Source organism: Orcinus orca, chromosome 15 (assembly GCF_937001465.1).
Source record: "Orcinus orca chromosome 15, mOrcOrc1.1, whole genome shotgun sequence".
Taxonomy (NCBI): domain Eukaryota; kingdom Metazoa; phylum Chordata; class Mammalia; order Artiodactyla; family Delphinidae; genus Orcinus; species Orcinus orca.
In genome coordinates, this window is record NC_064573.1 from 81,728,048 (window position 1) to 81,753,994 (window position 25,947).

Genomic DNA, 25,947 nt, shown 5'->3' on the forward strand with positions numbered 1-25,947 from the left:
CCGGGGGCCTTGCAGGCCTTAGACCCAAGCCAGACAGAGCATAAACTCAAAGTCTGGAAGACACTCCCAGACACTTTGCTAGTACCAGGGTCAGGGAGGTAGGCCCTGAAGGTCTCAGGCTAGGGTGACATTCCCAAACCCCAGAGGCTTCTCCAACTTCTGCTCTAAACTGGCAGGGCCCACAAGAGGGACAGAGCTCTCAAGGCCTCAGCCCTGGGAAGAGACCCTGTTTCCCAGGGGGGGTGCCCCAACTCTTCACCTCAAACTGCCAGGGGGCAGCCTGAAGCCTGATGGGGCGATAACCCCCTTACCCACAGTCCCCACTTCAAGCATCAGGGATGCAGGGCTAGAGACCTCAGGCTTAAGCGGGATCCAGCCAACACCTCCGGGTCACCCACCCTGCTCCCATCTAGCAGGGCTCACAAGGTGATGGAGCTCAGCAGACCCCAGGCCTGAGGAGGTGTCACTAAGTGACCGGGGGCGTCCCCAGCGCCAGGTCCTAACTGGCAGGGCCCGAAATGTCACGGGGTTTGAGAGACTACAGGCCTGGGGGTCCCCCACCCCAATACCCCTGGGGTGCCCCAGCCCTGCTCCAGCCCATCGGCTGCACCTTGTGCAGCGCAAGGAGCTGGGCCGGCTCCGGGAGGGGTAGAACGCGGCGCACCCGCCCTCCATCTGTCTGCCCGTCGGTCCCCAGGTCCCTCAGTCCGCCGGCCTCCTGGCTCTACCCACCCTGGGGCTGGTGGTGGGCGCGGGCCGGGCCTAGGCCCACGCCCGGCCCCGGTTCCCGCCTGCCCTCCTCCCTCGCCACCCAGCCCACCCCACCCCCCCAGTGCTCGGCCTCGTTTCGTCACCGGATCCCCTGGAATGGGGGACGCGGGCGCGAAATACGAACCCAGCCACCGGCAGCTCCCTCCCCACGTGCGCTCGGGCCGCGCCGCGGAGGACTGCCCGAGGAGGGGGCGCCTCACCTTTGCCCTCCATGGCGTGCACGAAGTCCCCCTGGTACAGCTGGCTGCGCAGCTTCTCCTCCAGGCTGAAGCCGCGGACGCTGACGATCTCCTCCACGTCCGACAAGTCCTCGTTCTCGTCGTATCTCTGGCGGTCAATCGGGCGCTGCAGGGACCCAAACCAGAGAGCCCGGGACATTACTGGGGGAAGTGGGGGTCGCCTCTCACCCTGGGCCCAGCTCGAACAGGTGCAGGAGCCGCGCGCCCCCTGCACCCCACCACTGCGACCGGAGCAACTTTGCGCAAAAGCCAAAGATGCTGAAAATGGGCATAATGAGAGGGGCCAGCGCCCCCAGGGTCAAGCTGCGCCCTAAACAGGGCACTCCCCTCCTGCATCTTTGGAGGCCATGGAAGGGATATCTGGGGGAGTCTCCCTTGCCCCCCACCCCCGAGAGGTGTTAGGTTTTGCCCACTCGGCCGGGAGCCTGGTTATGTAACCCGCGAGGGGGGCTCGGCGCACGGGCTGGCGGGGCATTTGTAGGCCCCGGGAGGAGCCGCCGCAGCGCCCGGCTCGGCGCTAACAGCAGCCCTGGCGGCCGCAGCGCCAGAGCCGGGAAGCCGGAACCGGGGGCCGGCGGCATTTCTAAGACTGGAGCCGCCCCCGAGCTACGGGGGAAGCTGGAAAGCTGAAATGGAAGGGCTGAGACCCCAGCCGCCCCCGCCGACCGACCGCCAGTGCAAGAAGAAGAGATGGGAGGGGGGGTTCGGGGCTTGGGAGGGGGAGAGGCAGACGGCCCGCCACAAAGCTCCCATCGGAGACCCCAAAACGCACCAGCAGCTGTCTCATCTCCCCACAAGCGCGCGCGCACACTCACTTCCTAAGGAGAATCCCCCGCCACTCCCCGCATCCCCTGCCTCCTCCCTCCACCGCCGAGCGCCCAGCCCCGCAGCCCCCCAGATTCCGGGCGAACCCGAGCCCGCTGAGCCCCCCCTCCACGCCTTTCCCCGCTACCACCTCCCCACTTAAGTGTCTGAGACTCTGAGCCTCACAAGGGACTGGAGGAGTAAGCTGCTTGCTTCCTTTTGCATGCAATTTATTATATTTTTTTCCGGTCCTCTTGCAAAATACAGAAAAGGAAAGAAAAGGCAGCAAGAAACAACAACAAAAAAAATAGATCTATCATATACCAGATACAGATTTGGAAAAAAAAAAAAAAAGCTACACACCAATCTTCTTCCAGAGTCTTTCTCTGCCTCCATTTTTTTAGGAGAGTTCACCAATTAATTGTCAACACTCCTGCCCCCTGCATTTTGGCGGAGGGGGGAAGGAGGGAAGACCAAAGAAAACAAACCAAAAAATAAATAAATAAAGCTAGCCAGAGCCGAGATCTACAAAGTTTTGCACCAACACTTAAGCGGATCCGTTTGCAAAGTCCTAGGAAACCATTTTCAGCAGTTGTGGGGGGAGGCGTCGACGTCATAATCCCCGGAACGTAAACATTGTTGCCGATCGCGCTCCGAGCCCGCGGCCCGGCTTGGGGGGGGCACTCGGCCCGGGATGGGGGTGGGCGGGGGCGGTGGCCTGAGGAGGTGTGGGGCGGGGAGGGCGCCCGGGAGGCACCGGGCGCCGTTAGCGCCCTGGCATCGCTGTTTTGTTGTTGGGTCACGAGTGCGCCTCTGCACGCAGGCGCCGCCGCCGCCCGGGAGTTGTGTGCAGAGCTGACTTTTGGAAGGGCTGAGTTGCAGGCGGCGGGCGCATCCCGGAGATGGCGGGGCAGGGAGGAAGGGAAGGAGGGAGGGGGTGGGGAGGGAGGTGCAGATTTGCACGGCTGGCCTCAGCGGGAGGCGCGGAAATGCAAGCCGAGCATGCTGGAGTGAAAGCCCCCGGGGCCTGGCACCCCCCAAAAACGACCTCCCACCTCAATCCCTGCCCCCATTGCCCACGGCCCCCACGGGCTACCCCTCTTCCTCTTCCTTCACTCACCCCACCTCGTTACCTACGTGGCCGACCCAAATTCAAAACATTTTGTGTATATATAATTTTTTTTCTTTTCTACTACGTCTTTTTTTGGGGGGATCCTCTCTAGATCCCCATAAGCGGACCTGCCATACGGAGGAGGCATTTGGGGGCTCAGGAAGAAATTAGCGCAGCTCCATACCTGTACGGACTGCATAGCTTTTAAACTCCTGGACTCAAAGATAAGGATCCACATACACACAGGTACAGGAAATACAGCCAGACCAAAGCCTTTTAAGACCCGAGCTGACCGGAAGACGTTGCCTTTCATTCATTCACTCTGCCCGCGTCTGTGGAGTCCTTTACTAGGCGACAAACCCTGCAAGAGAAGTTGGACATTTTTTAAAGGTCCCTGCGCTCGCCAAGCGGAGGAAATAGATGCTCAGGAGTGAACTACCGAGAGAATCGGATCTGGCGCCTCCTAACGCAGCTGGCAAACATGCGAAGGGTAAGCCCTTATTGGCGGTTTACAGGAGAAATGTCGGTGGAAAGGTGCAAGGCGCTGGGATGGGGCGCGGGGAACTTTGGGCACCCCTTGATTAAGCCTACAGCGCTTCTTGGCGGAGGTATGGGCACCCTCTATACAAATATGGAGTATCATTAGATCTCAGTATGCTGTCCACATACCTCATTCACTGTGACCACCCCCAAAACTGGAATCCTAAACGTGTTATCCTGTAAGTCCATCATGAACAACAGTCAGGTCGACTTTGGTTGTGAGAAAAGCTGGCCCTAAACATTCTTCCAGCCCAACTAGGCCTGATCTTGGAGGTAAAGATCACGATGAGATGACATGGCACCAGGGCTACAGTAAAAGAGCCTTATACCTGCTCATAACAGGCTTTGCAAACAAACTTCCCATACTTTTAATTTTACTTCTCTCATGAACTCTGTGGGATAGTTGGAGCAAATCATTTTGCAGATGGGAAACTGAGGCTCAGAGAAGTTTTGAATCTGGTTGATTGCTTTACCCTCATATCCTCCCCGGTGTCAACACAGTGATCAGACAGATAAGTGGAGAGGAAGTGGCTTCCCCATCAGAGATCAGATGTGAGCCGTCAGCGTAAGAGACAGCTTCCCCCTCACTCACCTTGAAGTTTCCTGTCCTATCTTTCTGTGTTTTTTTCCACCCACCCTCCAAAGACTACTCGTTGAAGTCTGTTTTAATCCAAGTCCACTAGCTGGCGAACTTCAAAATTTTTTTCCAAACTGAAATCGCCCACCTTGGCTTAATGGGCGCGAGAGGGGTTTTGCCTTCAGCCTCTGTCAAGAACCAGGGACCGTTGTATTTGCTTCTCTCTTTTGCAAGAACCCTTTAAGGGAAATAGTTTTGTTATTCCTCATTTTGCAGATGAGGAAACTGTAACTCAGAAAGGGAAAGCCAATCCCCAAGATCACACAGCTTATATAAATGGGGCTGCTGGGGCTCAGACTGGAGCCTGGCTCTGCCATCACATCCTTGTTTTGGATATTGACCATCTTCACTGCTCCCACATAATGAGATAAACCTGTTCAAAGGAGGGTGCAGTGGGCTGGAAGGTCATGAGTTAAGTGCAGGAAAGCAAAACTGTGAAATAAAACACTTGGTCTTAATTCTCCTTTCCTCCCAAAGACCCTACTGCCTCCCCATGTGGTCTCATGGTGTCCCCAAAAGCTGGTATCAGGAAAAGACCCAATGGCAGACACCTTAGTGTAAAAACAGTTAAGTCCATATATCACCCCGATGGGGAGTTCCTGGCCTGTCAGAGTGGGAAGGGGTTGAGTAGTCACCTAATTTAATCCCCTCCCTCTACAAACCGCCAGGAAACCACAGACCAGAGAGAAGAATGGGCCAGCCGGGGGTTTGTTCCCCTTTGACGCCCCCAGAATGCCTACCCTGCCGCCCGCTACTAAGTGGTCACTCAATAAATGTTGGGCCCTTGATGGATCACCTTCCCAGCAATATTTGCATTTTCTCTTTATCAGTAATTGGCAGATGAAAGGCTTTGTCCTCCTGTTGAAAGAATCCCAGGCATTTGCTCAAAGTGGGGGGAGGAGGTTATGTTGGGCCGAAGGGGGAAGGGCCAAGACCCTTGAGCTCCTTCCTTGGCTAATTGTCCCCGAGGAGTGGACTGTAGGTGAGAGAGCAGAGGGAAGCTTAAGGTGATTCCCCAGGAGAGGGTTGTTTGTTTGTTTGTCTTTTCTTGCAGGAAAAAAAAGACCAGGCCAGTTGTATTTGAAGCATAATAATAATGACTTCCTGGAGCCTCTTGCTCATTCTTACAAAAGGCCCAGTCAGATCCTGGCTGTATTGGCCCCATTCATTCATTTCTTCATTCATCAAAGGTTGATTGAGCGGCTCTGTGCTCTAAAGACAGAAGGTAGAAAAACCAGCTCCGATTGTAGACTTACTCCAGGCTGGGCAAGGGGTGGGCCGCCAGCTTCCCAAGCAAGTTAGGAAGGGCTGATACTCTATGGAACTCTTAGAATCCAGCATTTTCACACTGTTAGAAACTGAAGCTGTCATATTCATGTATAATTATAATAGCTGCTGATTTTTGAGAGCTAACTATGTCTTTGAGCAAAGCCTCTCACATTTGCTATCTCTGAAAACTCGTCAAAGTTCTGGGGGAGGGTCTGTAATTGCCCACTTTTACAGCTGAGGCTCACAGAGAGGTCAAGTAACCTGCCCACATTTTAGGGCTGTGAAATAGCAAAGACAGGATTTGAACCCAGGGCTTGTAGGAATCCAGAGCCCACAGGCTTCTCACTATAACTCCCTGCAGGGCTGCCCCATAGAACATGCAGATGGAAATGTTCTATGTCTGTGCTGTGTAATATAGGAGCTTCTAGACACATGTGACTGTTGAGCGCTTGAAATGTGGCTCGTGGGATAAAGGAACTGAATGTTGAATTTTATTTAATTTTAATTAAATTTAAATAACTATATGTAGCTAGTGTCTATCTTACTGGACACTAGTCCAGTGCAACCTTAGAGTGTTTTCCAGAGTTCATCTCGGGGGAAGGAGGCCAGGAATATCTGCAAAGTTTTTCTAGTAGGAGCCATCTGGTACAATGTGAATGTTTGGAGTGTTAGCCCTTAAACCACCCATTCTGAGTGCCTGCAAGAGCATGGCACTGTAGGCACCTGGGGATGCCAGTCGGATATAAAATTGTCCCACCTACCCAGATCTGACCAATAAACTTCTCAGGGACAGATAATTGGTGATGGGGCAGGAAGCCTGAGAAATGGATAACTACTTCCTGATATATATCCTATTGTCAGACTCAAACCCAAAGATGCAGTTCATTGTAGCCCTGTTTCCATCAGGAAAAGATTGAAAACGATCTAAAAGTTGGGGAACTGATTAAATAATTCTTGGACCATTTATCTGCCCAATGAAATGCTATCAAATCATTAAAAAGAATAAGGTAGCTCTATATATACTGATGTAAAATGATTTCATGATATCCTTAAATTAAAACAAGGTGCAGAATGATACTAAATTGTGATGACCACTTATGTAAACCAAAGGGGATATATCTATATCTACATTTTTTTTTTATATGCACAGAAAATTTTCTTTGGAAAGAAATACAATTTTTGAATGGGGAAAAGAACTGGGAAAAGAGAAGAAAACTTTTTCTTTGGTACAGTGTGAAACTTTTACCATGTATATGCATTAGTGTTGCCTGATTTTGAACCTTATAGATTTAATTTCATTTTATATGTTGCAGTACCTTTTGAATTTTATACTATATAGATGTATTACCTACTCAAAATTGAATTTCATTTTATTTGTGCTTTTTGAGCCTATGAGTTTCAAAATCAGGCCAATCTAAACCAAATAAATATTATTTAGTTATAAATACATAAGTGGTAAAGCATAAATAAAAGCAAAGGAGTGATTAACACAAAATGCAGGAAAAAACTCAACTCTGGGGCAGGGAATATGAACAGTGAAAGGTACTGGTGATTTTCTGTTTCTTAATCTAGATGGTGGACAGCTGAGTGTAATTCTTTAAGAGTACATAAATATTTTATAAATTCGATTGTATTTATGAAATGTTCCACTATTTAAAAATTGTTTTTAAATTGCTTTCTTTCTCTCCCACCCCCAGTTTCTCCTCTCCACACTCCCATCCCCAGAAAACTTAGCAAGTCTCTTGTGTACCCTCCTAGAAATGTTTTATGCTCTTACGAACATCTACATGTATCTTCTTTCATTATTGTGTCACACAAATATACACTGTCCTTCCCCTTCCTTTTTCATTTAATGTGATCTGTAGAACTGCCTCATTCTAAAATATTTAAGGATGAGGTAAATCTGAATGTTGTGATACAGAAAAATTCAAGATTGGTTAAGAATCAAAATAAGTCACAGAATAACATGTAATGATCCCATTTATGTTAAAACAAACTATATATAGGTAACGTATAGATATGCAAAAGAGAAAAAGAAAGAAAGGAAGAGAGAAAGAGAAAGGCTTGAATAGAATAACAAACCATTGTTTGATAACTTCTGAGGAGAGGAGAAAATTTTGAGGGGGTTATATAGTCTATACTTATATATTACTTGCATTTTTAATAACCATTATGCCCTTTTAAATTTATCAAATATTTCAAACATAAAGAAATGCAGAGAAAATAAATATATATATAGCAAGGATTTGTGTATCCAGCACCTACCTTTTCCAAACCTTAGAGTTTTGCCATATTTTGTGTTATTTTTGCAATTCAAAAGTACTCTGGGACAACAGACCACACACTATTACAGTTAAAGTGGTTGTAGTTCCCAGAGACTTTTGTTTGTTTTGGTTTTTGTTTTGCTCCTCAGTCCTTGTGGATTGAAGTATCTGAGTAAGAAAGAGCAGAATTACACATGGCCTTAGTGTCGGGCTTTGGTCATTTGGGGAAGACAGGTTTATGTCTAGAGTTTTGCATATTCTAATATCTCCCTTCCTGCGTGAGAACTGGAAGGAATCTTGGAAATAACAGGTGAGTTAACCAAGGGGTTAACGCCAGGAAGAGAGTCATGAAAGTTCAAAGATACTTTCAAAACTTGCATCTTTGGATTGATGGACAAGTGTATTAACCAATGGAACTCAAAATGCAAGCATTACTTCATCATGTTAAGTTATCATTGGTTGGCAATCCCAGAGGGCTGGACAGCCGGGCTGGCAGTTAACCCTTTCAGGGACGATCATGCCCTGTGCATTCACTTCATTTTGAAAGATGAAGCAGGGACAGATGAAAAGCCTAGAAAGTTCCCCAAACCTTCAAGTGCCACCTTCGGTTCTCACCCCAGAAGAAAGAGTTTCGCCCTGCAAAGAAACACCCGGGGACAAATTTCCTGGAGAAATGTTTTGAACTTTTAAAATGCAGAATCAGCTGACCTTGCTTAGTAAGAGGAGAGGGGAGGAGAGAGAAGTTTGATTCACTTTTTGTGCTGTCAGAACGGAGACCAATGCTGGAGATGATTCCATTAATCTTACAGAGCAATCAGTCATTGAGAGGATTGAATTGCATTTCCTGCCCGAAGATGTAGAGACAGATGACCTTTGCAGCAGCCCTCAGACCCCCCAGTTCACAGCTGGAGAGAGGATGTGTCAGCATTAACTTTCCGTCTCACCCTGCCCTTTGTTCAAAATTCAAACCCTTTGTGTTCAGGCTGCTGCAAGGGTTTTTATAGTTATTGATGCTGCTAGTTTTGTTTTTTGTTTTTTAACCTCCCACGTCTTGTAACTTCTGAGAAACAAACTCTATTTGGCAGAAGGTAACATCTGGAGGTGCCCCAGAGAGGGAACCAGAATAGACATGGGGGAATATTAAGAGAGGCCATTGGGGCTTTTGGTTTTCATTATTGCCCCTTCCTAGACTCCCTGAATGTTGCAGGCTGAACTGGATGGAGCCAGAAATCCAGCAAAACTAATAATAATGCTTCATGTTTACATGGTTCTATTACAAAAAAGCTTTTACATGCATTACCTCATGTAAAAAAACTGCTAGAACAGAAGTATTTACATAAAGGAACATTCTAAATTCCCAAATGTGGGACTTCCCCGGTGGTCCAGTGGCCAAGACTCCACGCTCCCAGGGCAGAGGGGCCTGGGTTCTGTCCCTGGTCAGGGAACTAGATCCCGAATGCTGCAACTAAGAGTTTGCATGTCGCAACTAAGATCCCCACACACAGCAGCAAAGATCCTGCGTGCCGCAACCAAGACCCGGCGCAGCCAAATAAATAAATAAAATAAATTCCCAGATGTAATGAGCTACATGACCTTGGACCAAGGGCCCAAGGTGAGCCTCAGTTATCCCACCTGTAAAATGGGGGTCATGATATCAAATGTATAAGAGATAATATGACAATTGAATGAGCCAAAGTTCTGCAACAGGGTGGTCAGTAAATGGTGTGTCTTCACTAAAATGAAGGCGACCACCTGGACTTCATAACCCTAACTAGTTGTGGAATCAAAATTTGGTTTTCAGGACTTCCCTGGTGGTCCAATAGTTAAGACTCCGCGCTGCCTACGCAGGAGGCGTGGGTTTGATCCCTGGTCAGGGAACTAAGATCCCACCTGCCGCAACTAAGACCTGGCGCAGCCAAATAAATAAATAATTAATATTTTTTTAAAAAGAAAGAGTGGACTTCCCCGGTGGTGCAATGGTTAAGAATCCACCTGCCAATGTAGGGGACACGGGTTCAAGCCCTGGTCCAGGAAGATCCCACATGCCGTGGAGCAACTAAGCCCGTGTGCCACAACTACTGAAGCCCGCGTGCCTAGAGCCTGGGCTCTGCAACAAGAGAAGCCACCGCAGTGAGAAGGCTGCGTGCACACCGCAACGAAGAGTAGCCCCCGCTTGCCGCAGATAAAGAAAGCCCACGCGCAGCAACGGAGACCCAACACAGCCAAAATTTAATTAATTAATTTTTAAAATAAAAGAAAGAAATTTAGTTTTCAGGAATTCCCTGGCGTTCCAGTGGTTAGGACTCTGCCCTTCCACTGCAGGGGTCACAGGTTCGATCCCTGGTCCCGGGAACTAAGATACCACAAGCCGCGTGGCAAGGCCAAAAAAAGAAGAAATTTAGTTTTCCCCCAAGAGGAAGGCTGCCTGAGATGAGTGCAACAGCCCTGCTTTTCTCTCCAATATTCCTTGTCTCCCCAACAGGTCTCCTTCAAAGTCTGAACACGCCGAACTATTTTGAGTTCTTTGAATAAAGCTGCTTTCTCTCCTCCAGACCTTGGCCTATGCTCTCTCCACTCAGAGCACTCTCTCCTGCCAGCCCTCCTCCTCATATTTAGAATAGAATAATATAATAGCTCTTATTTATCCTCCTGGCATCATCCGAGATGGCTTCTCTTTGCTGGCCCCTCGTAATGCTTATGACATTATTTCATTGTTGCTTATGCTCTCACCAGACAGTGAGCCCTAGGAGGGCAAGGACCCCGTCTCTCTCATTCATTGATGTATCTTCACGGTAGCACAGTGCCAGCACCTACTCTAAAAGTGTCTAATGGAAGTCCAGCACCCCTAATTTTCCTACGCTAGTCCCCAAATTCCTCCCCTTCAGAAAGCTAGGAATAAAAGTACTAAGATTTTCTCTTTTCCTAGCGATCCATTGTATAACACCCTTTGCAGATGCCTTTTTAACCCTCCTCGAAATGACAGTCAGTAATTCACCAATTATTTATTAAGTGCCTCCTAGATTCATACACAGAGCGGACTTTCTAGGAAACCCTCTTCTTTACCCCGCAACACCTATCTATGCCTGAGAGCAGCCCTTTTATCCCGGTGAAGCTAGGATGTTCTGAAATGAGATGGACCGTTGGCTCTTATCCCCAGCCTGAAGAGAGAAATCTTGCCCATTGCAAATTGAGAGCAGGTAAGTTTGCCCAGTTTACCTTAGCACAAAACCTTTTCTCATCCAGAGCACTTCTCACAATTATAATAAAATGCTCACGTATTAATAGTCTACTGTCTGTCTGTCTCACTGAAAGGAGAAGTCTCTGAGACTTGGTCTCACTCACTGCTTATCCTCAACCCCTAGGGATGGGCTCATAAAATATACGCAACAAACATCTGTTGAATGAATGAGTCCTACAAACTCCAAAATATGTCTGTTTTCAGCTTGATAAACTAAACCTTAAAGTGTACCTCTTTGAAGAAGATGCAAGGGTTCTAAGAGGCCCTCGTGAAGTGCAACAGACAAGGTGGTGGCCTGGGGGAGGCAATGCTCTACACTTTTCTAGCTCCAAAGCCCAGGCTCTCCACTCTATTCCAGACTGCCTCCCGGGTTCAGGGTTCATGAGATCTGCTGGGCAGAAACCGAGCCGCTGGGCCACCAGGGGGCAGGGGACCAGCTGTCAACGCTGGCAGCTGAGGCCTGCAAACACGCATCCCACCCCAGACCCCAGACCCTCGGAGTGTGGGAGGCCCCTCAAGCTGGTAATGCTGGATGGGGTGGGGGAGGCCCTATTTGCATGTGAGTGTGGCTTTCGGTGGGGTCGGGTAGCACTCTGTCACTAGCCACTTTCTAAATCTCTCAGCTTGATGGCCTGGAGGCTGGAGACCTAGGGCAGAAGCCAGTGGAGTGCAGAGCCAGCTCTGGGGGCAGGGCAAGGACTGGTAGGCCTCTGGGTCACCAACAGCCCCAAAATGAACTAGGCGGCCTTCATCTTCTGCTCCTAATCTCTAAAATCGATTCGTCAGCCTGAGCCTCGACTCCAGTCTCAACGTTAGCATGTCCCACAAGCAATCGCGCGCTTAATGTCTGCCCCCAGCAAAGTATAGACACCTGAATACTGCTTTGTGAGTCCTCCACTCACCTGGGTTAACTTACCAGCCTTCCAGATCTTCAACTCTTGGAACTGGAACAAAGTTTGATGCTCCTTTTGTTTCCAACGCGAGGCACTCAGTAGGTGCACAGCAAAAAGTGCATGATGGGTTCCTGTGTTTTTCCAGAGTTCAGACTTAGCCTGTGAGCTGTGTGCCTTTGGGGAAAGTGACTTCACCTCTCTGAATCTCATTTTTATGATGGGAAAAATAATAGATTGTTGGGGGGATGAAATGAGATCATAGAACCACCAGCCATAACACTCCACATTTCCTTTTTCTGCTTCCATTTGCTCTGTAGCACTGATCACCATCTATCATATATTTTATTTATTTTGTTTAGTTTTTTTTCTCCTCCCACTAGGATGTCAACTCTGCAAGGCAGGGATTTTATTCTGTTTTGTTTGCCTCTGTACCCCCAGCCTCTCAAACAGAGCTTGGCATGTTGTAAGTTTTCAGTAAATATTTGTTGAATAAATAAATGGATGGATATAAAGAGATTAGTACCCAATAAGTGCCCCATAACGGTAGCTATCGTTAGTTTACCATTCTGATTAAGAACTCAGTCTCTGGAATCTAATTGAAAGCATCGTAATTGGGACAGGGGAAGTTTAACATTGTGATAGGAAGTTAGGCATTCTGGCTGAGAAATCTGTCTGCACCATTTACTAGCTGTGTGATCTAGAACATGTAGCTTCACCTTACTAAGGCTCAGTTTCCTCATCTGTAAAATGGAGGTAATAATACTACCTCCCTGGTAGGATGTGAGGATCGAATGAGATGGTAAATGCAAAGCACTTAGTAGAGTGCCTGGCACATAATAAGTGCTCAATAAACAATGGTCATCATTACTCATTACAGTAACACTCAGACTAGGGGTAACTTCTGAACCAATTAAACAGTTTTAAGTGCTTAGCTCTAAGCACTTAAAATAGGTAAGGGTCCAGCAAGCTCAATTAATGTTTGTTAAACTTTATCCGTGAGTTCCTCAAGGAACAGGATTTTGTTTACATTGTCATGATCTTAGCCCCCAGTAGATGCTAATTAATGTTAAAACATGTTGGAAAAATTACACACTGAGTTCGATGAGTGAGAACATAGAATAGCTATTAGAATAATAATATCAATTGCCTACTATGTGCCAGGCATGGTGTTGGATGCTAGAGATACGGCAACGAGCTGAAACAAACATGGTGGTCACAACTTTCAGGCTAGTGAAACTTAGCCAAGGGGAGACTTTGTACCAACAGTTGCACAGATAGAACATTGCAACGGATCAGTGAATCACAGCAGAGAAGTATATGAGGCTACGAGATATATAATATGGGTGGGGTGAGGAAAGGGTTGACCCAGGCTGGGATTGAGGAGGAAATCAAGGACCTGTTCCAAGGAAGTGAGGCACAGAGCTGAGCTCTGAGGAGTTAGGCTGAGTGTGGGGGAAGTGTTCTCAGCAGAAAAGATAGCAGATGCAAAGGCCTCATGATGGGGGAGCACATACAGTAAAGGAACTGAAAAAAGGCCCATATGACCCAAATGTAGTGAGCTGCTGGTGGGGGTTAGGGATGAAATAAACTGGAAAAATAAGTAGGAACTTTAAGAACTAATTGGGCAGTATCTGATAAAGCTGAAGGAACATGCAGCCTATGATCCTGCAGTTCTGTGCTAGGAACCTTCTAGAGAAACAGACGCAAGTGCACCAGGAAGCATGAACAAGGACGGTAGCCCCAGCTGCATTGTATGCAATCTCAGAAAACTTGGAACAACTCAAACGTGCATCGACAGGGGAGTGGACACATTACAGATATGTCTTTCTTGGGTTCCTCAGAATGCGGAGTCTGAATCGAGTTTGCAGTACTACTTTATTGGGAAGTGCAGTGCAAGGAAACAAGAGTACAGAAAAGGGGGAGTGAGGCAGGGAAAGAGGGGGAGTGAATGAGAGTACTAAGAAAAGGCCATATTTACTATGGCAACTTAGGACAGTTCTGGGGAGAGGAAGAAGGGAGAAGAATTATCTACTGGCTCCTGATCAAAGGTTTGCCCCATGGGGTGTAAACTTCCTTATTCTTCAGCATTACCCACATGCGAGCACCTAGGCAGTCACTCAGTGTCACACAGGGAAGCCCAGATGGAGGCCATTTGGCCAGAGCCCACGCAGAATCGGTCAACATAGTAATTAATGGTTAGGATGAAACAAGTGGCCAAAGGAAATCACCTGAGAGGGGAGGCGGAAAGGCTCTGAAGAAGCCTGTGACAGGTACCTCATAAGGTGGAATACTGTGCAGCAGTGAAAAAGAATGACCTAGAGCTCCTTGTGTCTACAAGATGACTCTGACCAAAAAATGTTGAACTGGAAGGCAAGCTGCAGAAGTAGGCACACAGTAAAGTTTATATAAAGTTGAAAAACAGGCCAAAGTAAACAGTGTATATAGAAAAGCAATGTTACAGTAAAGGATAAATCCAAAACTGAGGATAGTAGTTACTTCTGGGGAGTGAGTTGGAGGAGATTGGGATGGGGCGATGGAGAATTTCAATGAGAAATGCTGGTAATGTTAGGGTTTTTCTTGTTACTATTGTTCTTTTTCTTTTTCTTTTTTTTTTAGTGGAACACTTCACAAATATGCATGTCATCCTTGTGTAGTGGCCATGCCAACCTTTGTATTGTTCCAACTTTAGTAGACTGAGGTGAGCACTTTGATTTTTAATTGTGGCAAAATACGTATAACATAGGATTTATCATTTAACCATTTTTAAGTGTACAGTTCAGTAACATTAAGTACATTCACATTGTTGTGCAACTGTCACCACCATCCAACTCTAGAACTTTTTCATTATCCTTGTCTTAGTTAGCTTGGGCCAGTATAACAAAATTCCATAGACTGAGTGGCGTAAACAACAGACATTTATTTCTCACAGTTCTGGAGGCTGGGAAGTCCAAGGTCAAGGTGCCAGCAGATTCATTTCCCAGTGAGGACTCAATTCTAGGTTTGTAAGCAGCTGCCTTCTCCCTGTGTGCTCGTGGAGCCTTTCCTCGGTATGTGTGTGGAAAGGGACCTTTCTCTCTCTCCCCCTCTTATAAGGGCACTAATCCCATCATAAGGATCCTGCTCTCACGACCTAATCTAAACCTAATCACCTTCCAAAGATTCTATCACACTGGGGGTTAGGGCTTCAACATAAGAGTTTTGGGAGGGGCTTCCCTGGTGGCACAGTGATTAGGAATCCACCTGCCAATGCAGGGGACATGGGTTCGAACCCTGGTCTGGGAGGATCCCACATGCTGTGAAGCAGCTAAGCCCGTGCACCACAGCTACTGAGCCTGTGCTCTAGAGCCCACAAGCTACAACTACTGAGCCCGCGTGCCTAGAGCCTGTGCTCCACAAGAGAGGCCACCACAATGAGAAGCCCGTGCACTGCAACGAGGAGTAGCCCTGCTCGCCGCAACTAGAGAAAGCCCGCGTGCAGCAACGAAAACCCAATGCAGCCATAAATAAATAAATTCATTTTAAAAAAGTGTTTCAGGTCTTACCTGGTGGCGCAGTGGTTGGGAGTCCGCCTGCTGATGCAGGGGACACGGCTTTGTGCCCCAGTCCGGGAAGATCCCACATGCCGCGGAGCGGCTGGGCCCGTGAGCCATGGCCGCTGAGCCTGCGTGTCCGGAGCCTGTGCTCTGCAACGGGAGAGGCCACAACAGTGAGGACCGCGTACCGAAAAAAAAAAAAAAAAGTGTTTCAGGAGGAAGTAAACATTCAGCCCAAACAATCCCAAACAGAAACTCTACACCTAGTGAGTAAATAACTCTCCCCAAATCTCCATCCACCCAGCCTCTGGAAGCTACCATTCTGTTTTCCATTTCTATGAACTTGACTACTCTGGGTACCTCACATAAGTGGAATCACACCATATATGTCCTTTTGTGACTGGCTCATTTCACTGAGCACAATGTCTTCAAGTTTCATCCATATTGTAACGTGTCAGAATTTCCTTCTTTTTTAAGACTGAATACTATTCCATGGTATGTATATAGCACATTGTTTTTCCATTCATCCACTGATGGACATTTGGATTGTTTCTACCTTTTGGCTATTGTGCATAATGCTGCTGTGAAAGTGGTAAAGTTTTGTTTCTTAAATTGATAACAATAATATATTATTATTTTAAACCATATATATGTTTATTTCCTATTTTTTTAAGCTTAGAACTGCATAGTATTCTTCTTCATTTTTATACTTGCTCACAGTGGCACAATCTTTATTACTTTGCATGCCAGTAACTCCAAAAAGTAATTTCACAACTTCATTTTACTACGCCAAACTCCATATTAGCCATTTCTTATCAAAACAATTGGTACATTATCAAAGTTATCTTTGTAAATATTCAAACAAACTGATCATTAACTGTAAGACCCCAATAAAAGACGATGAGCAAATAGTGAATTTTTAAATTATTATTAAAAAAGAAGGGAAGGATGCTGGTGACGGTGGCATAACAGTGGGAATGTACTTGATGACACAGAACTGTACACTTTAAAATGGTTAAAATGGTAAATTTTATGTTATGTAAATTTTATGTTATTTTTTAACCACTATTTTAAAAAAAAATAATAATTTATTTATTTTTGGCTGTGCTGGGTCTTCGTTTCTGTGCAAGGGCTTTCTCCAGTTGCGGCAAGCAGGGGCCGCTCTTCATCGCGGTGCGTGGGCCTCTCACTGTGGCGGCCTCTCCCGTTGTGGAGCACAGGCTCCAGACGCGCAGGCTCAGTAGTTGTGGCTCACGGGCCTAGTTGCTCCGTGGCATGTGGGATCCTCCCAAACCGGGGCTCGAACCCGTGTCCCCTGCATCGGCAGGCGGACTCTCAACCACTGCGCCACCAGGGAAGCCCCTAACCACTATTTTTTTAAAAAAGAAGAATGGAAGGAGGGAAGGAAAGTGTCAGATCAGGCAAAGTCTTGTGACTATGGTGAGGATTTGTTTTGTTCTGGTTTTTGGCCGCACTGCATGGCTTGCGGGATCTTCCCCGACCAGGGGTTGAACCCAGGCCACCGCAGTGAGAGCCTGGAATCCTAACTACTAGGTCACCAGGGGAATCCCTTACGGTGAGTACTTGAATCTTTAGCAATTTCTGTGCATTGCCTGAATTTTTATAATAGATTATATAGAAGTCCAGGCAAGGAGTTACACCAAGGAAGGAGACCAAATCCTTCACTGATGGCTGGAAAAGTCAGGCCAAATGGGAGGGTGGGTAGCCTGTCAGAGGCTCCCAGCTCACTGCCAGCAGCACCAGGGTTAGGACTGAGCTGCTGCCCTCTTGCCGGAGGTATGAATGAAGGAACAACTGCCAGTAGGGGATCAGCAGTAATCAGACAACAGGCATTGATTGAGCACGTGCTACAGGCAAGATCCTTCCTGGGTGCCCAGGGGATGGACAGGCAGGTGAATGAGGGGTGAGTCTACCTGACCTTCAAAAAGCTAGTTCCCAGGTGAGAAGATAAGACTGGGAAAGGTACCTGCCAATACAAGGTGATAAGGGCCCCCTCTGCACTCTGAACACACCCATGTTATAGGCTTATCTTTGTGTGTTAGAGTTATTTATTTACAGGCCATTTTAGCAGGCAGACTGGGGACTCCTTGAGGGCATTCATTGATTCAGACATTTATTTAACTACTGTGTACCCAGGCACTAATTTGGGGCAGGTGGTATACAGTAGAGGCTTATTAAATGTACATTGCCTAGCATTCAGTAGGCACTCAAATGCTCCTAGAATTGAATAAATCATGCATGAATAAGTAACTTGCACCAGCCCTGGCACACAGTAGGTGTTCAATAAATGTTGAATTGCATAAAGGAAAGACTAGCACAGGGCCTGGCACACAGGAAGTACCCTCCTGCCCTTCTCATCTGCCTCCATCCTGAGCCTGAATCCTGGACACTGAAGCCCTGAGACCAAATTGGACATCCAGACCATCATCATCATCCATCCATCCATCCATCCATTCAAAACACATTTATCAAGGATACTGTGTACCAGTCACTGGGGATACAGCAGCGACCAAGGCAAGGAAAGGTTTTCCTCTCTCATTTGCTCACATTCTAATGGAAGAGAAAGACAATAAATAAATTAAATAAATAAGACAATAAATAAACAACTTAAAAACAACAACAACAACGAAACAGTAGCATTAAGTGCTTATGTTGACATTAAGTATACTTAGGTGATAAGAGAGACAGCAGGGAGTGGTGGGTGCGATGGATTAATCTGGGAAAGACCTCTCTGAGAAGTCTCTTTAGACTTGAGCTGAAGTCTAAAAGGGAGGAAGTGGCCAGCCATGTGAAGATCTGGGGGGAACGCAATCAGGCAGAGGGAACAGCATGTGCAGAGACACCTTTAGACAAGAGTAGACTTGGCTGTTGGAAGAACTGTGAGAAGCAAGTAAGCTAAAAGGGGTGGGATGGGGCAGAGCATGGTGCTGGAGCAATAGGAAGGCACTAGGTCAGATGAAGCTTTCTCGTACCTTTTCTCAAGGGTAGGGAGCTTGGGTTTTATTCTAACTCAGATGCAAAGCCATTGGAGGGCTTTAAGCAGGCGTGGTAGGCTGAATAATGACCCATGAAGACATCCACGTCCTAATCCCTGGAACCTGCGAATACATTACGCATAAGGCAGAAGGGGCTTTGCAGATGTGATCAAGAATCTTGAGGGACTTCCCGTGGTGGTACAGTGGTTAAGAATCCACGCTTCCACTGCAGAGGGCACAGGTTCAGTCCCTCATTGGGCAGCTAAGATCCTGCATGGCGTGTAGCAAAGTGGGGGGGAGCTTGAGATGGAGAGATTATCCTGAATTGTCCTGATGAGCCTAATGTAAACACGAGGGTCCTTTTAAGAAGTAGACAGGGGCCTCCCTGGTGGCGCAGTGGTTGAGAGTCCCCCTGCCGATGCAGGGGACATGGGTTCGTGCCCCCGTCCGGGAAGATCCCACATGCCGCGGAGCGGCTGGGCCCGTGAGCCATGGCCGCTGGGCCTGCGCGTCCGGAGCCTGTGCTCCGCAGCGGGAGAGGCCACAACAGTGAGAGGCCCGCGTACCGCAAAAAAAAAAAAAAAAAGAAGTAGACAGGAGGGCTCAAGAGAGGAGATATGACAACAAAAGCAGAGAGTGGACTAATACGCTTTGAAGAAGGAGGAAGGGGTCACAAGGCAAGGAGTACAGAAGCTGAAAAAGGCAAGGAAATGGACTTCTCCTCAGAGCTTCCAGAAGGAACCAGCCCTGTCATCACCTTAATCTTACCTCCTTATGATTCATTTTGGACGTCTGATTTCCAGAAGTGTAGGAGAATACACTTGTACTGTTTTTAAGTCACCAAATTTGTGTAGTTTGTTACAGCAGTTTTGTTACAGCAAAATAATACAACCAGAGAAGGGACAGGGTCAGATTTGTTTTAGAAAGATTTTTTTTGGTTGCTGTTACAGAATGGCTTTAGAAGCAGAGACATCAGGGAGCAGGTTACTGCAGACCTCTCGGCGAGCGATGATGGTGGCCTGGATAAGATGGAAGAGGCGATGCTGACAAGAAGAGCTCAGATTTTAAGAAAATGTGAAGGGCTACAGTCGACTGGGTTTCCTGATGGATTAGATGTGATGGAGAAAGGGCACAGTGAAGGGAAGCAAAGACTCAGGGATGACTCCTAGGGTGATCAGAGCCCCAATTTCCTCACCTTCTCCAGGGCCTCTGGAGAGAACTGCAGAACCACATTGCACTTGACAAGCCGTTCCTGGGATGCTGGGCATTTTTATGTGATTAGGCTAGAATAGTTCTTTGGGAAATAAATGCCCTCGGTCTAAAAGGCTTTTACAAGCTAGGGCAGGAGATTAAAGGCGGCCAGGCTGAGGAGAAATTCCAAGGTCAGGAGACAGCTGGGCATGGAGACTTTTAATCTAAACCTTAAAAGTTTTTATTTTTCACTCCCTGAACCCAGGGTGTCACTTTAAATACGTGTTTGGCAACATCTGCTGTTCTATTTTTCTTTTTAATTATACAGAGAGAGATCCCGGAAACAGCTCAACCCCAGGCCGGGAGAGGTAAAAGAAATCTGGCAGCGGTTGGATGCAGAGACACCAACTAAAAACCTAGTGGACTGAAGTCCTTTTGAAGGAGTGGAGAGACTACCCTGAACTTGGTGTGGTGAGCCCTGACTCAGGGTTTCTAAAAGGAGAATGACAGTCACCAGCTTAGAACAGAAAGAGGACAGATGGGCACGTCTGCAAGATAAAAATATCACTAGCACCAGCATTGCTCCAGTACCTTGAGTTTATTCCCAGGCCTCTGTCCTCTTCTTCCCTTTCATCCTCTGAGCAGAAAACAGCTAACTAGATGATTCATTCACATTTACAGGGTACTGCCTACTATATGGCAGGCACCAGGTTCAACTGTTTCTCCGTGTTGTCTTGTTTTATGCAGTCAGCTATTCTGTGAGTAGATACTCATAGATATCATTATCCCCATTTTCTAGATGGGGGATCTGAGGCTTAGAGAGATTAAATATAACTCTAGCTCCCCAGTGTTGGGCCTGGGCTTGTTTGCCCTCAAATCCATTCCTTGCCCTTCCTCTGTTTAGCTCTGTATCACAGGAAGGCCAACCTCTGCAGGCTGCCAAATCAACTGACTTCCTGTATAGATTGACCAATGGGAGTCAGTGATAGGAGCCTGGTGGGCGGGAGGAAGGGAGAAGCCTGGGTATTTCTCCCTCTCTCTGCCTCAGGTAATATTTCCAGTAGCAGCTACATTTCCTATGTCTCCACCTCCCATCAGACAGGCCCACTGTGGGTCCACCTTCTGTCTGGTGACCTCAGTCCTTCCTGGGTACCAGAAACACCACCTCCTCCTTTGGTCCCTCCAATCCCAGGGGTGGTACTGGCCTTCCTGCTGTCGCTAATCTGTAGGTTCTTTACCCTCCGTCCCCTGTTTGCGTGCTTCCATGGTTCTTCCATTACCTAGGAAGCAATTCTTTGCATAAATTCCCCTATTCTAGTATCTGTTTTTCCTGGTTGGATTCTCACTGGTTTTCTGCCTTTCGTGAACACTCGCAGATTAGTCAATTCATCAGGTTCGGAATGAAACAGTTCCCTCTCCTTGAGCACAGCACATCCCACAAAAAGGAAAATAGTAACCACCATTTATTGAGCATTGTGCTCAGTGCCAGACAAATGTTCTTTTGTGGAACACTCATAGCAGCCCTTTCTGCCAAACCCCATTAATTACTATTCCCATTTGACAGGTGGGTCTCACAGAGGTTGGGTTGCTTGCCCAAAGTGGTACAGTTATAAACTGACAAAGTTGGGATTCGAGGAGCTCCCAGCTCCAAAAATCTGCTTGTCTTTTTCTAATCTCTGCTGACATCTTGAACACACTTGCAACTCCCTGATAAACCTATTAGAACTCAAGTCCCTTGGCTGACTGAAGATCCCACCTCAACTTACTCTAGGGTAAGTATATGAGCTTCCTAGGGCTGCTGTAACAAAGTACCACAAACTGGGTGGCCAAGAACACCAGAAATTTATTGTCTCATGCTTTGGGGGACCAGAAGTCTGAAATCAAGGTATCAGCAGGGCTGTGGTCCCTCTGAAGGCTCCATGGAAAGTTCTGACCCAGGCCTCTCTCCCAGCTTCTGGAAGCCTCAGGCACTCCTTGGTTTGTGGATGGCCGTCTTCTCCCTGTGTCTCTTCATATCATCTTCTCTCTGGGCCTGCCTGTGTGTCCAAATCTCCCCCTTTTTATAAGCACACTAGTCATATTGGATTAGGGCTCACTGTAATGAACTAATTTTAACTTGGTTACCTCTCTAAAGACCCTGTTTCCAAATAAGATCGCGCTCCGAGGTACTGGGGGGGACACAATTTAACTAATAACAGTCCTTCTTGACCCAGGTGCTCAGTCTCTACAGTGTGACCTAGTTGGTCCTATTTTTTTTTTTTTCTTGGCGGCTCTGCACAGCTCGTGGGATCTTAGTTCCCTGACCAGGGATTGAACCCAGGCCCATGGCAGTGAAAGCGCAGAGTCCTAACCACTGGACTGCCAGGGAATTCCCGGACCTGTATTTCTAATGGAGGATGCTAGATTTCCAGGAAGACCCCACCCCTTTAAGAGATGCAATGATTCCCAAGTCATGTATGTATTCCAAAATATATCCCAACATTTTACCCCAAAATATAGAGAGAGATGTAAAGTACCTAGTATAGCCAAACCAATTTTGAAAAAGGAGGACAAAGTTGAAAGACTTAACCTACTTGACTTCAACACATTTTAAAGCTAGAGTAATCAAGAAAGTATATATTGGCATATTAGCAAATAGAGCAATGGAATAGAATAGAGAATCCAGAAACAGACCCTCACGTATTGTCACTTGATTTTTGACAGAATGATCCATGCCTTTCAATGGGGAAATTTTACTCCACTCAAAAATCAGTTTGAGATGGATCGTAAACATAAACATACAGGGAAAAACTCTAAGGCTTTATACTTTTTAAAACTTTTTAAAATTATTAATTTATTTACTTGGCTGTGCTGGGTCTTAGTTGCAGCATGCATGCATGTGGGATCTAGGGCACGTGGGATCTAGTTCCCTGACTAGGGATTGATCCCGGGCCCCCTGCATTGGGAGTGCAGAGTCTTAACTGCTGGACCACCAGGGAGGTCCCTCTAAAGCTTTTTAAAAATCTACATTTAAAAATTTTAAAACATAGGTGAATATCTCCCTGACCTTGGGGTTGGCAAAGATTTCTTAGCCAGGACAGAAAAAGCACTAACCATAAAAGGCATGAGCACAAACACACAGTCCCAGCAACAGCTTCTGACCAGGGAGAAGAGTGAGCCCTAAAAGCCCAGGGCCTGGGGAGCAGGGAGGCAGGGCAGGGGTTCCCCTGGACATGGTCTCTGAGCTTCAGGCACAGAGAATCATTTTGAAATCAACACAAACCCTAATTCTGAATCTTGTAACCAGTCCCCTGCTTCCATCACCCAATTCTTTGACTCTGAAAGCCCCTGGATCACTTACTAATGCTGCCTTCCAGATGTCCTGTGGAGGTGGCACCAGGGCTGGGCAGCAGAGGGATTTCACACATTCTGTGTGACACATAGAAGGAGTCACAGGGAGGCCTGTACCAGCTCCACAGAAAGAGAACTTTTGAACTCTTAGAAATAACTGGTACAGAAGGAGGGCACTTCCCATCACCAGAGGTATACAAGCACTGGTCTATAAAGGCACGAGCTCAAGAAATGATGGCTCTGGACTTCCCTGGTGGCGCAGTGGTTAAGAATCCGCCTGCCAATGGTTCGAGCCCTGGTCCGCGAAGATCCCACATGCCACAGAGCAACTAAGCCCGTGCGCCACAACTACTGAGCCTGCGCTCTACGGCCCGCGAGCCACAACTACTTGAGCCCACGCACCACATCTACTGAAGCCCCTGTGCTCTACAACAAGAGAAGCCACCACAGTGAGAAGTCCGCGCACTGCAACGAAGAGTAGCCCCCGCTCGCCACAACTAGAGAAAGCCCACGCGCAGCAATGAAGACCCAACACAGCCAAAAATAATAAATAAATATAAATAAATGAGACGATGGCTCTTTTATTATCATTAATTTAGGGGTTTCAAACCTAGAGCAATCAGAGGGTAAGGCAGAGATGGGGGAAGGAAATAGAGGCAAGCAACCATGATGGGCTCTGACAGAATGCTCTCTTTTCAAACTGAAAGTGGGGAATTCTTTGAGGCCATTTTGGGCAGGAACGGGCAAGGGATTTCCTCTTCAGCTGGGCATCAGATTTACCCCTCCTAAAATCTGCCTCGGGAAGGTGACTGGGTGTCCAGACTCTGGGTGTCCAGGGTCCATGAATAGGTATTTGTAATGTCTTTATTTTTGCAAAGGGTATTGGTTGCTCAGAGAGGTTAAGTAGTTTGCCCAAGGTCACACTGCAACTGAGTGGCCAAGGGAACAGCCAACCTTAACCACTGCAGAAGACTAAAAGTACTTAAAAACTAAAGCTCATCTAGTTTGGTGCTTCTCAAACTTTACCCAAAAAACTTGCTAAAACTAAACTGTTTTGGTGGGTTTTAGTAACTTGCATTTAAAAAAATACCTCTGGAGATTCTGATGCAGGGGTAGGGGTGACTTTGGTGGTAGTTGAGCCCCAGACTCTGGAGACCCACCAACTGGGTTTAATGTCCTGTACTACTACTTACTGGCTCTCTGTGCATTTTTCTCATCAGCAAAATGGTGATATACACCTGAAGCTAACACAATATTGTAAATCGACTACACTTCAATTTTTTCAAATGGTGATATTAATACAACAGGTTGTTGTAAGGAATTCTCGAGTTCCATATAATATATTCAATACAATAAAATAATAATAAACAACAAAATAATTTAACATATTTAATATAAGATAATATAGATATATTAACATATGTATTTAATAAATGTATCAATTATTCTATTGTATTAATATATTTTATATATTTATTTATAATAAGTATATAAATTATTTACTAATAAAGAACTTGGAATAGTGCCTGTCATTCATAAGTACTACTTAAGTGCTAAATATTTTGTTTACCCCATGTGATAGGGAGCTTGCTACCTCACAAGGCAGCTCCTGCCATCTTTGGTCAGCCCCAGGCTGTGCCCACTGGCCACAGTGGTGAAGCAGTTTGCAGCAGTCCCTTCAGCTGGATCTCTATACCCTCATACACAGAGTTGATTGAAAATTTCTATTTGGTTTTTTCAAATACAAACCCCAAAAGGCTGAGAGCACACACCCTCTAGCCACTAAGGGGACCCATACATGGTGCTTGGAGGCACTGCTGGGATGGGTAGCTGGGGTTCCAAGGCTCATTCTCCACTGGCTTGTTTGGTGTTCTTTGGGAAGGTGCTTTCTCTCTGGGGCCTCAGTTTCTGTTAAGTAGGGGCTAGGAATGGGGTAGGTGTATCTCACGGCCCCGACTAGCTCTAACAATAGTGGGGAAAAGTTATTAACCACTGGCCCTTCAGGGCTCTAGGACCCTAGAGCAGGAAACAGGAATTGCCCAGATGCTCACCCCTCTCCCAAGCCACCAACCCAAGTCTTGATAGTATTTTTGTTTTTCTTTTCTTTTGCTCTGTGCACATGGTAGGACTCAAACCGCACAGAATTAGGAGAGTGGGAGGGGCATGATGTAGGATCTTGAGAAAGGAAACCTGGCCCCATCCCCACCCCAAAGCCCCCTGCTGAGCTGCCACTCCCACCTCTTTTGTTCCTCCTTAATCAGCAAATCTTTCCTCCCAGCTTCCAGGCTCTTCCCTTCCAGACCTGCTAGCCTCCCTCAGGCCCCATGGGCCCTCAAAACGTTGTGTGTACCCAATTCTGAGTTGGGGGGCTCTTAGAACCAAGGACATTTCATTATCTTTTTCATTGAACCTGTTCCTATTGGGAATCTCCGGTGCGCCATATCCTGTGAGAGGCCCTGGGTGATAAGGAAGTAATTTAAACAGAGGGGAACTTTGCTCTCAGACACTCATCTCCTGGGGGAGCAGGGACGGGGGCGGGGGGAGGAGAGTACAGACAAACAGGTCAGTACATAAATTAAGTGATTTCAGATACTGTAGTGATCAGAACTATAAGGGAAATAAAACAGGGCGAGGGGACAGAACATGAAACGGGGGCAACTTTAAACAGAGAAGGAAGGTCTCTCTTTGGAGGTGATATTTGAGCTGAGACACAGATGGTAAGTGAAAGAGGTAACAAGTACAAAGGCCACCAAAGAAACAAGCCCAATGGGGTGAGATTTAAAATTCCAAGTTTCCCGGTCTCATAAAAACAAAGGTCTCTGGGAGAATCCCAGAGACTTTCGGGAGGAGGGGGCCTTCAGTTTTAGCCCATAATGTGGGTGAGTGGAGGGGCGCCCTCTAGTGGTGACAAGAGTTAAATTTCACATAGCTGACCTGGAATGCCGCATGCTTGTGACTTGACTCTGGGCTAATTATGAGTTTCACTCATTCCTTTCTCTCCCGCACTTATTCATTCAACAGATATTTACTGAGCAGTGTGCCAAGCAATAACTCTAGATGCTGGGGGTAGAGTTGTGAAACCGACAGTGAAGGTCCCTGCCCTCCTGGAGTCGATACCCTAGGGAACAGTT

At 46.9% G+C, this 25,947-nt stretch overlaps 1 protein-coding gene, 1 long non-coding RNA gene and 1 pseudogene across 16 annotated transcripts in view; 1 reads left to right on the top strand and 2 right to left on the bottom strand.

Moving 5' to 3' along the window:
* KDM2B (lysine demethylase 2B) overlaps positions 1 to 3,317 on the bottom strand; it is a 122,075-nt gene extending 118,758 nt beyond the window's left edge. For 3 of the 14 annotated variants that reach the window (XM_049698423.1, XM_049698431.1, XM_049698422.1), the window contains exons 1-2: positions 3,110 to 3,317; positions 972 to 1,116 (exon numbers count right to left, since the gene is read on the bottom strand). In XM_049698423.1, the coding sequence (XP_049554380.1) occupies positions 972 to 1,116; positions 3,110 to 3,238 (274 nt within the window). In that variant the 5' untranslated portion in view covers positions 3,239 to 3,317. Of the gene's footprint in view, positions 1 to 971; positions 1,117 to 1,782; positions 1,813 to 2,177; positions 2,592 to 3,109 lie in introns of those variants that run through there. The other 11 variants (XM_049698426.1, XM_049698424.1, XM_049698428.1 and 8 more) reach the window with 7 other exon arrangements.
* Positions 3,278 to 23,382, top strand: LOC117203995 (uncharacterized). Of its 2 annotated transcripts, XR_004486991.2 has the most exons (3): positions 3,288 to 3,415; positions 14,383 to 14,464; positions 19,815 to 23,382. It is a non-coding gene; the product is annotated as an uncharacterized LOC117203995 (long non-coding RNA). The 2 variants fall into 2 exon arrangements; XR_007471858.1 differs by lacking the exon at positions 14,383 to 14,464 and having other exon boundaries at positions 3,278 to 3,415.
* Positions 14,376 to 14,476, bottom strand: LOC117195411 (uncharacterized; annotated as a pseudogene).
* Positions 23,383 to 25,947: the final 2,565 nt, after the last annotated feature.